This window comes from Oncorhynchus clarkii, chromosome 26, assembly GCF_045791955.1.
Source record: "Oncorhynchus clarkii lewisi isolate Uvic-CL-2024 chromosome 26, UVic_Ocla_1.0, whole genome shotgun sequence".
NCBI classification, from domain to species: Eukaryota; Metazoa; Chordata; class Actinopteri; order Salmoniformes; family Salmonidae; genus Oncorhynchus; species Oncorhynchus clarkii.
In genome coordinates this window covers 36,013,207-36,023,564 of record NC_092172.1, presented here as the reverse complement: position 1 = coordinate 36,023,564, position 10,358 = coordinate 36,013,207, and the positions used below count along the sequence as shown (strand labels likewise).

General features: G+C 46.7%; 1 protein-coding gene across 1 annotated transcript in view; it reads left to right on the top strand.

Moving 5' to 3' along the window:
- Positions 1-10,358, top strand: part of LOC139384793 (asc-type amino acid transporter 1-like) — a 69,532-nt gene that overhangs the window by 11,048 nt on the left and 48,126 nt on the right. Inside the window, exon 2 of the mRNA XM_071129673.1 lies at positions 8,619-8,823. Within this exon, the coding sequence (XP_070985774.1) occupies positions 8,619-8,823 (205 nt within the window). The remainder of the gene's footprint in view (positions 1-8,618; positions 8,824-10,358) is intronic.

Sequence of the window (10,358 nt, the reverse complement as noted above, 5' to 3'; positions counted from 1 at the left end):
TCAGTGTTAGTCAGGGTTACACAGTGTAGTAGCAGACCTCAGTGTTAGTCCAGGGTTACACAGTGTAGTAGCAAACCTCAGTGTTAGTCAGGGTTACACAGTGTAGTAACATACCTCAGTGTTAGCCAGGGTTACACAGTGTAGTAGCAGACCTCAGTGTTAGCCAGGGTTACACAGTGTAGTAGCAGACCTCAGTGTTAGTCCAGGGTTACACAGTGTAGTAGCAGACCTCAGTGTTAGTCCAGGGTTACACAGTGTAGTAGCAGACCTCAGTGTTAGCCAGGGTTACGTAGTGTAGTAGCAGCCCTCAGTGTTAGTCCAGGGTTACACAGTATACACAGTAGTATAAGACCTCAGTGTTAGTCCAGGGTTACACAGTGTAGTAGCAGACCTCAGTGTTAGCCAGGGTTACACAGTGTAGTAGCAGACCTCAGTGTTAGTCAGGGTTACGTAGTGTAGTAACAGACCTCAGTGTTAGTCCAGGGTTACACAGTGTAGTAGCAGACCTCAGTGTTAGCCAGGGTTACACAGTGTAGTAACAGACCTCAGTGTTAGCCAGGGTTACGTAGTGTAGTAACAGACCTCAGTGTTAGTCCAGGGTTACACAGTGTAGTAACAGACCTCAGTGTTAGTCCAGGGTTACACAGTGTAGTAGCAGACCTCAGTGTTAGTCAGGGTTACACAGTGTAGTAACATACCTCAGTGTTAGCCAGGGTTACACAGTGTAGTAGCAGACCTCAGTGTTAGCCAGGGTTACACAGTGTAGTAGCAGACCTCAGTGTTAGTCCAGGGTTACACAGTGTAGTAGCAGACCTCAGTGTTAGTCCAGGGTTACACAGTGTAGTAGCAGACCTCAGTGTTAGCCAGGGTTACGTAGTGTAGTAGCAGACCTCAGTGTTAGTCCAGGGTTACACAGTGTAGTATAAGACCTCAGTGTTAGTCCAGGGTTGCACAGTGTAGTAGCAGACCTCAGTGTTAGCCAGGGTTACGTAGTGTAGTAGCAGACCTCAGTGTTAGCCAGGGTTACACAGTGTAGTAACAGACCTCAGTGTTAGCCAGGGTTACGTAGTGTAGTAACAGACCTCAGTGTTAGTCCAGGGTTACACAGTGTAGTAACAGACCTCAGTGTTAGTCCAGGGTTACACAGTGTAGTAGCAGACCTCAGTGTTAGTCCAGGGTTACACAGTGTAGTAACAGACCTCAGTGTTAGTCCAGGGTTACACAGTGTAGTAACAGACCTCAGACACAGAGCCAGGGTTACACAGTGTAGTAGCAGACCTCAGACACAGAGCCAGGGTTACACAGTGTAGTAACAGACCTCAGTGTTATTTCAGGGTTACACAGTGTAGTAACAGACCTCAGTGTTAGTCAGGGTTACACAGTGTAGTAGCAGACCTCAGTGTTAGTCCAGGGTTACACAGTGTAGTAGCAAACCTCAGTGTTAGTCAGGGTTACACAGTGTAGTAACATACCTCAGTGTTAGCCAGGGTTACACAGTGTAGTAGCAGACCTCAGTGTTAGCCAGGGTTACACAGTGTAGTAGCAGACCTCAGTGTTAGTCCAGGGTTACACAGTGTAGTAGCAGACCTCAGTGTTAGTCCAGGGTTACACAGTGTAGTAGCAGACCTCAGTGTTAGCCAGGGTTACGTAGTGTAGTAGCAGCCCTCAGTGTTAGTCCAGGGTTACACAGTATACACAGTAGTATAAGACCTCAGTGTTAGTCCAGGGTTACACAGTGTAGTAGCAGACCTCAGTGTTAGCCAGGGTTACACAGTGTAGTAGCAGACCTCAGTGTTAGTCAGGGTTACGTAGTGTAGTAACAGACCTCAGTGTTAGTCCAGGGTTACACAGTGTAGTAGCAGACCTCAGTGTTAGCCAGGGTTACACAGTGTAGTAACAGACCTCAGTGTTAGCCAGGGTTACGTAGTGTAGTAACAGACCTCAGTGTTAGTCCAGGGTTACACAGTGTAGTAACAGACCTCAGTGTTAGTCCAGGGTTACACAGTGTAGTAGCAGACCTCAGTGTTAGTCAGGGTTACACAGTGTAGTAGCAGACCTCAGTGTTAGCCAGGGTTACACAGTGTAGTAGCAGACCTCAGTGTTAGTCAGGGTTACACAGTGTAGTAGCAGACCTCAGTGTTAGCCAGGGTTACACAGTGTAGTAACAGACCTCAGTGTTAGTCAGGGTTACACAGTGTAGTAACAGACCTCAGTGTTAGCCAGGGTTACACAGTGTAGTAGCAGAACTCAGTGTTAGCCAGGGTTACACAGTGTAGTAACAGACCTCAGTGTTAGTCCAGGGTTACACAGTGTAGTAGCAGACCTCAGTGTTAGTCAGGGTTACACAGTGTAGTAGCAGACCTCAGTGTTAGTCAGGGTTACACAGTGTAGTAGCAGACCTCAGTGTTAGCCAGGGTTACACAGTGTAGTAACAGACCTCAGTGTTAGTCAGGGTTACACAGTGTAGTAGCAGACCTCAGTGTTAGCCAGGGTTACACAGTGTAGTAGCAGAACTCAGTGTTAGCCAGGGTTACACAGTGTAGTAGCAGACCTCAGTGTTAGTCCAGGGTTACACAGTGTAGTAACATACCTCAGTGTTAGCCATGGTTACACAGTGTAGTAGCAGACCTAAGTGTTAGTCCAGGGTTACACAGTGTAGTAGCAGACCTCAGTGTTAGCCAGGGTTACACAGTGTAGTAACAGACCTCAGTGTTAGCCAGGGTTACGTAGTGTAGTAACAGACCTCAGTGTTAGTCCAGGGTTACACAGTGTAGTAACAGACCTCAGTGTTAGTCCAGGGTTACACAGTGTAGTAGCAGACCTCAGTGTTAGTCCAGGGTTACACAGTGTAGTAGCAGACCTCAGTGTTAGCCAGGGTTACACAGTGTAGTAGCAGACCTCAGTGTTAGTCAGGGTTACACAGTGTAGTAGCAGACCTCAGTGTTAGCCAGGGTTACACAGTGTAGTAACAGACCTCAGTGTTAGTCAGGGTTACACAGTGTAGTAGCAGACCTCAGTGTTAGCCAGGGTTACACAGTGTAGTAGCAGAACTCAGTGTTAGCCAGGGTTACACAGTGTAGTAGCAGACCTCAGTGTTAGTCCAGGGTTACACAGTGTAGTAGCAGACCTCAGTGTTAGTCAGGGTTACACAGTGTAGTAACATACCTCAGTGTTAGCCAGGGTTACACAGTGTAGTAACAGACCTAAGTGTTAGTCCAGGGTTACACAGTGTAGTAGCAGACCTCAGTGTTAGTCCAGGGTTACGTAGTGTAGTAACAGACCTCAGTGTTAGCCAGGGTTACACAGTGTAGTAGCAGACCTCAGTGTTAGCCAGGGTTACACAGTGTAGTAGCAGACCTCAGTGTTAGTCCAGGGTTACACAGTGTAGTAGCAAACCTCAGTGTTAGTCAGGGTTACACAGTGTAGTAACATACCTCAGTGTTAGCCAGGGTTACACAGTGTAGTAGCAGACCTCAGTGTTAGCCAGGGTTACACAGTGTAGTAGCAGACCTCAGTTTTAGTCCAGGGTTACACAGTGTAGTAGCAGACCTCAGTGTTAGTCCAGGGTTACACAGTGTAGTAGCAGACCTCAGTGTTAGCCAGGGTTACGTAGTGTAGTAGCAGACCTCAGTGTTAGTCCAGGGTTACACAGTGTAGTATAAGACCTCAGTGTTAGTCCAGGGTTACACAGTGTAGTAGCAGACCTCAGTGTTAGCCAGGGTTACACAGTGTAGTAGCAGACCTCAGTGTTAGTCAGGGTTACGTAGTGTAGTAACAGACCTCAGTGTTAGTCCAGGGTTACACAGTGTAGTAGCAGACCTCAGTGTTAGCCAGGGTTACACCGTGTAGTAACAGACCTCAGTGTTAGCCAGGGTTACGTAGTGTAGTAACAGACCTCAGTGTTAGTCCAGGGTTACACAGTGTAGTAACAGACCTCAGTGTTAGTCCAGGGTTACACAGTGTAGTAGCAGACCTCAGTGTTAGTCAGGGTTAAACAGTGTAGTAGCAGACCTCAGTGTTAGCCAGGGTTACACAGTGTAGTAACATACCTCAGTGTTAGCCAGGGTTACACAGTGTAGTAGCAGACCTCAGTGTTAGTCAGGGTTACACAGTGTAGTAGCAGACCTCAGTGTTAGCCAGGGTTACACAGTGTAGTAACAGACCTCAGTGTTAGTTAGGGTTACACAGTGTAGTAGCAGACCTCAGTGTTAGTCAGGGTTACACAGTGTAGTAGCAGAACTCAGTGTTAGCCAGGGTTACACAGTGTAGTAGCAGACCTCAGTGTTAGTCAGGGTTACACAGTGTAGTAACATACCTCAGTGTTAGCCATGGTTACACAGTGTAGTAGCAGACCTAAGTGTTAGTCCAGGGTTACACAGTGTAGTAGCAGACCTCAGTGTTAGTCCAGGGTTACGTAGTGTAGTAACAGACCTCAGTGTTAGTCCAGGGTTACGAAGTGTAGTAGCAGACCTCAGTGTTAGTCAGGGTTACACAGTGTAGTAACAGACCTCAGTGTTAGTCCAGGGTTACAGAGTGTAGTAACAGACCTCAGTGTTAGTCAGGGTTACACAGTGTAGTAACAGACCTCAGTGTTAGTCCAGGGTTACACAGTGTAGTAGCAGACCTCAGTGTTAGTCCAGGGTTACACAGTGTAGTAACAGACCTCAGTGTTAGTCCAGGGTTACACAGTGTAGTAACAGACCTCAGACACAGAGCCAGGGTTACACAGTGTAGTAGCAGACCTCAGACACAGAGCCAGGGTTACACAGTGTAGTAACAGACCTCAGTGTTATTCCAGGGTTACACAGTGTAGTAACAGACCTCAGTGTTAGTCAGGGTTACACAGTGTAGTAGCAGACCTCAGTGTTAGCCAGGGTTACACAGTGTAGTAGCAGACCTCAGTGTTAGCCAGGGTTACACAGTGTAGTAGCAGACCTCAGTGTTAGTCCAGGGTTACACAGTGTAGTAGCAAACCTCAGTGTTAGTCAGGGTTACACAGTGTAGTAACATACCTCAGTGTTAGCCAGGGTTACACAGTGTAGTAGCAGACCTCAGTGTTAGCCAGGGTTACACAGTGTAGTAGCAGACCTCAGTGTTAGTCCAGGGTTACACAGTGTAGTAGCAGACCTCAGTGTTAGTCCAGGGTTACACAGTGTAGTAGCAGACCTCAGTGTTAGCCAGGGTTATGTAGTGTAGTAGCAGACCTCAGTGTTAGTCCAGGGCTACACAGTGTAGTATAAGACCTCAGTGTTAGTCCAGGGTTACACAGTGTAGTAGCAGACCTCAGTGTTAGCCAGGGTTACACAGTGTAGTAGCAGACCTCAGTGTTAGTCAGTGTTACGTAGTGTAGTAACAGACCTCAGTGTTAGTCCAGGGTTACACAGTGTAGTAGCAGACCTCAGTGTTAGTCAGGGTTACACAGTGTAGTAGCAGACCTCAGTGTTAGCCAGGGTTACACAGTGTAGTAACAGACCTCAGTGTTAGTCAGGGTTACACAGTGTAGTAGCAGACCTCAGTGTTAGCCAGGGTTACACAGTGTAGTAGCAGACCTCAGTGTTAGTCAGGGTTACACAGTGTAGTAGCAGACCTCAGTGTTAGCCAGGGTTACACAGTGTAGTAGCAGACCTCAGTGTTAGCCAGGGTTACACAGTGTAGTAGCAGACCTCAGTGTTAGCCAGGGTTATGTAGTGTAGTAGCAGACCTCAGTGTTAGTCCAGGGCTACACAGTGTAGTATAAGACCTCAGTGTTAGTCCAGGGTTACACAGTGTAGTAGCAGACCTCAGTGTTAGCCAGGGTTATGTAGTGTAGTAGCAGACCTCAGTGTTAGTCCAGGGCTACACAATGTAGTATAAGACCTCAGTGTTAGTCCAGGGTTACACAGTGTAGTAGCAGACCTCAGTGTTAGCCAGGGTTACACAGTGTAGTAGCAGACCTCAGTGTTAGTCAGTGTTACGTAGTGTAGTAACAGACCTCAGTGTTAGTCCAGGGTTACACAGTGTAGTAGCAGACCTCAGTGTTAGTCAGGGTTACACAGTGTAGTAGCAGACCTCAGTGTTAGCCAGGGTTACACAGTGTAGTAACAGACCTCAGTGTTAGTCAGGGTTACACAGTGTAGTAGCAGACCTCAGTGTTAGCCAGGGTTACACAGTGTAGTAGCAGACCTCAGTGTTAGTCAGGGTTACACAGTGTAGTAGCAGACCTCAGTGTTAGCCAGGGTTACACAGTGTAGTAACATACCTCAGTGTTAGCCAGGGTTACACAGTGTAGTAGCAGACCTCAGTGTTAGTCAGGGTTACACAGTGTAGTAGCAGACCTCAGTGTTAGCCATGGTTACACAGTGTAGTAGCAGACCTAAGTGTTAGTCCAGGGTTACACAGTGTAGTAGCAGACCTCAGTGTTAGTCCAGGGTTACGTAGTGTAGTAACAGACCTCAGTGTTAGTCCAGGGTTACAGAGTGTAGTAACAGACCTCAGTGTTAGTCAGGGTTACACAGTGTAGTAACAGACCTCAGTGTTAGTCCAGGGTTACACAGTGTAGTAACAGACCTCAGTGTTAGTCCAGGGTTACACAGTGTAGTAACAGACCTCAGTGTTAGCCAGGGTTACACAGTGTAGTAGCAGACCTCAGTGTTAGTCCAGGGTTACGTAGTGTAGTAACATACCTCAGTGTTAGCCAGGGTTACACAGTGTAGTAACAGACCTCAGTGTTAGTCAGGGTTACGTAGTGTAGTAACAGACCTCAGTGTTAGTCAGGCTTACATAGTGTAGTAACAGACCTCAGTGTTAGTCAGGGTTACGTAGTGTAGTAACAGACCTCATTGTTAGTCCAGGGTTACACAGTGTAGTAACAGACCTCAGTGTTAGCCAGTAGTAACAGTCCAGTTCACTGACCCTGTAGAACAGAGACTAGGACCTGGGAAACAGCACCAGAGACTAGGACATGGGAAACAGCACCAGAGACTAGGACATGGGAAACAGCACCAGAGACTAGGACATGGGAAACAGCACCAGAGACTAGGTCATGGGAAACAGCACCAGAGACTAGGACATGAGAAACAGCACCAGAGACTAGGACATGGGAAACAGCACCAGAGACTAGGACATGGGAAACAGCACCAGAGACTAGGACCTGGGAAACAGCACCAGAGACTAGGACATGGGAAACAGCACCAGAGACTAGGACATGGGACACAGCACCAGAGACTAGGACCTGGGAAACAGCACCAGAGACTAGGACATGGGACACAGCACCAGAGACTAGGACATGGGAAACAGCACCAGCGACTAGGACATGGGAAACAGCACCAGAGACTAGGACATGGGAAACAGCACCAGAGACTAGGACATGGGAAACAGCACCAGAGACTTGGACATGGGAAACAGCACCAGAGACTAGGACATGGGAAACAGCACCAGAGACTAGGACATGGGAAACAGCACCGGAGACTAGGACATGGGAAACAGCCCCAGAGACTAGGACATGGGAAACAGCACCAGAGACTAGGACATGGGATACAGCACCAGAGACTAGGACATGAGAAACAGCACCAGAGACTAGGACATGGGAAACAGCACCAGAGACTAGGACATGGGAAACAGCACCAGAGACTAGGACATGGGAAACAGCACCAGAGACTAGGACATGGGAAACAGCACCAGAGACTAGGACATGGGAAACAGCACCGGAGACTAGGACATGGGAAACAGCACCAGAGACTAGGACATGGGGAACAGCACCAGAGACTAGGACATGGGAAACAGCACCAGAGACTAGGACATGGGAAACAGAACCAGAGACTAGGACATGGGAAACAGCACCAGAGCTCCATGGTCATTTCAGGTCACTGTGGTTGTAACCCAGATCTGAAACAGCTGTGTGATGACTAGGAAGGGGGGGGGGGGGGTTGTTTAGAACAGAAAACAGATTTTTGTTATGATAAACAACCCCACAACTATAAACAAAAAACCAGGGACCTGGGAGGTTGTTGAAGACCAACTATTAAATCAAATCTAAGTTTATTTGTCACATGCGCCGAATACAACAGGTGTGGACCTCACAGTGAAATGCTTACTTACAGGCTCTGTGTGTGTGTGTGTGTGTGTGTGTGTGTGTGTGTGTGTGTGTGTGTGTGTGTGTGTGTGTGTGTGTGTGTGTGTGTAGTGTGTGTAGTGTGTGTAGTGTGTGTGTGTGTGTGTGTGTGTGTGTGTGTGTGTAGGTAAGTAAAGAACAGTAGAAAGACATTTGAAAAAAGAATAGCAAGACTCTATACAGACACCTGTTAGTAGCAAGGCTCTATACAGACACCTGTTAGTAGCAAGGCTCTATACAGACACCTGTTAGTCTAGAGTTGATATGAATGTATTTCTCCTCCCTCACAACAAGGGGACAGGACTGGGAGGTTGTTGAAGACCAACTATTAGAGTTGATATGAATGTATTTCTCCTCCCTCACAACAAGGGGACAGGACTGGGAGGTTGTTGAAGACCAACTATTAGAGTTGATATGAATGTATTTATCCTCCCTCACATCAAGGGGACAAGACTGGGAGGTTGTTGAAGACCACAGGAAACTACTACACTCAATACTAATGTATCTGTCTGTCTCTCTTGTTCTCCAGGTAACATCATTGGTTCGGGGATATTCATCTCTCCTAAGGGTGTTTTGGAGCACGCTGGTTCGGTGGGTCTGTCCCTCATCGTATGGGTGTGCGGAGGGGGTATCTGCGCCCTGGGGTCCATGTGTTACGCTGAGCTGGGCGTCACCATTCCCAAGTCAGGGGGAGACTACTCCTACGTCACAGAGATATTCGGAGGACTGGTGGGGTACGTGTCTATTTTATGTCCACAATCCTGATTAGGGAACAACCCAGAAACTTTCCCAGAATTCCCAGGTTTTTTCAGAAATGTCCAGGGCCCGTCTCAGAGTAGAAGGGAAGAAATTATTTCCAAAACACGATATATACATTTTCAGAAATGTTGGTTAATTGACCATTAAAACACATCTAGTGAAAGATATAGAGCTACTATTGTTTCATCTGACCACAACATGGACTAGTGAGAGGACTGGCAGGATTAATCTGACCACAACATGGACTAGTGAGAGGACTGACAGGATTCATCTGACCACAACATGGACTAGTGAGAGGACTGGCAGGAATAATCTGACCACAACATGGACTAGTGAGAGGACTGGCAGGATTAATCTGACCACAACATGGACTAGTGAGAGGACTGACAGGATTCATCTGACCACAACATGGACTAGTGAGAGGACTGGCAGGATTAATCTGACCACAACATGGACTAGTGAGAGGACTGACAGGATTCATCTGACCACAACATGGACTATTGAGAGGACTGGCAGGATTAATCTGACCACAACATGGACTAGTGAAAAGACTGGCAGGATTAATCTGACCACAACATGGACTAGTGAGAGGACTGGCAGGATTCATCTGACCACAACATGGACTAGTGAGAGTACTGGCAGGATTAATCTGACCACAACATGGACTAGTGAGAGGACTGGCAGGATTCATCTGACCACAACATGGACTAGTGAGAGGACTGGCAGGATTAATCTGACCACAACATGGACTAGTGAGAGGACTGGCAGGATTCATCTGACCACAACATGGATTAGTGAAAAGACTGGCAGGATTCATCTGACCACAACATGGACTAGTGAGAGGATCTGCAGAGAGGAATGGGAGAAACTACCCAAAATACAGGTGTGTCAAGCTTGTAGCGTCACACCCATGAAGACTGGAGGCTGTAATCGCTGCCAAAGGTGCTTCAACAAAGTAATGAGTAAAGGGTCTGAATACTGATGTATATGTGATATTTCCATTTTTGAATGTTTTTATTAATTTGCTCAAATTTCTAAAAACCTGTTTTTGCTTTGTTATTATGAGGTATTGTGTGTAAATCAATTTTAGAATAAAGCTGTAATGTAACAAAATATGGAAAAAGTCAAGGGGTCTGAACACCTCCCGAAGGCCCTGTCTACAAAATGTGTTTTCTTTTCAGACATTTAAGCAACTTTTGGAACAATGTTCTAGGAGTTTCAGACATTTAAGCAACTTTTGGAACAATGTTCTAGGAGTTTCAGACATTTAAGCAACTTTTGGAACAATGTTCTAGGAGTTTCAGACATATAAGCAACTTTTGGAACAATGTTCTAGGAGTTTCAGACATTTAAGCAACTTTTGGAACAATGTTCTAGGAGTTTCAGACATTTAAGCAACTTTTGGAACAATGTTCTAGGAGTTTCAGACATATAAGCAACTTTTGGAACAATGTTCTAGGAGTTTCAGACATATAAGCAACTTTTGGAACAATGTTCTAGGAGTTTCAGA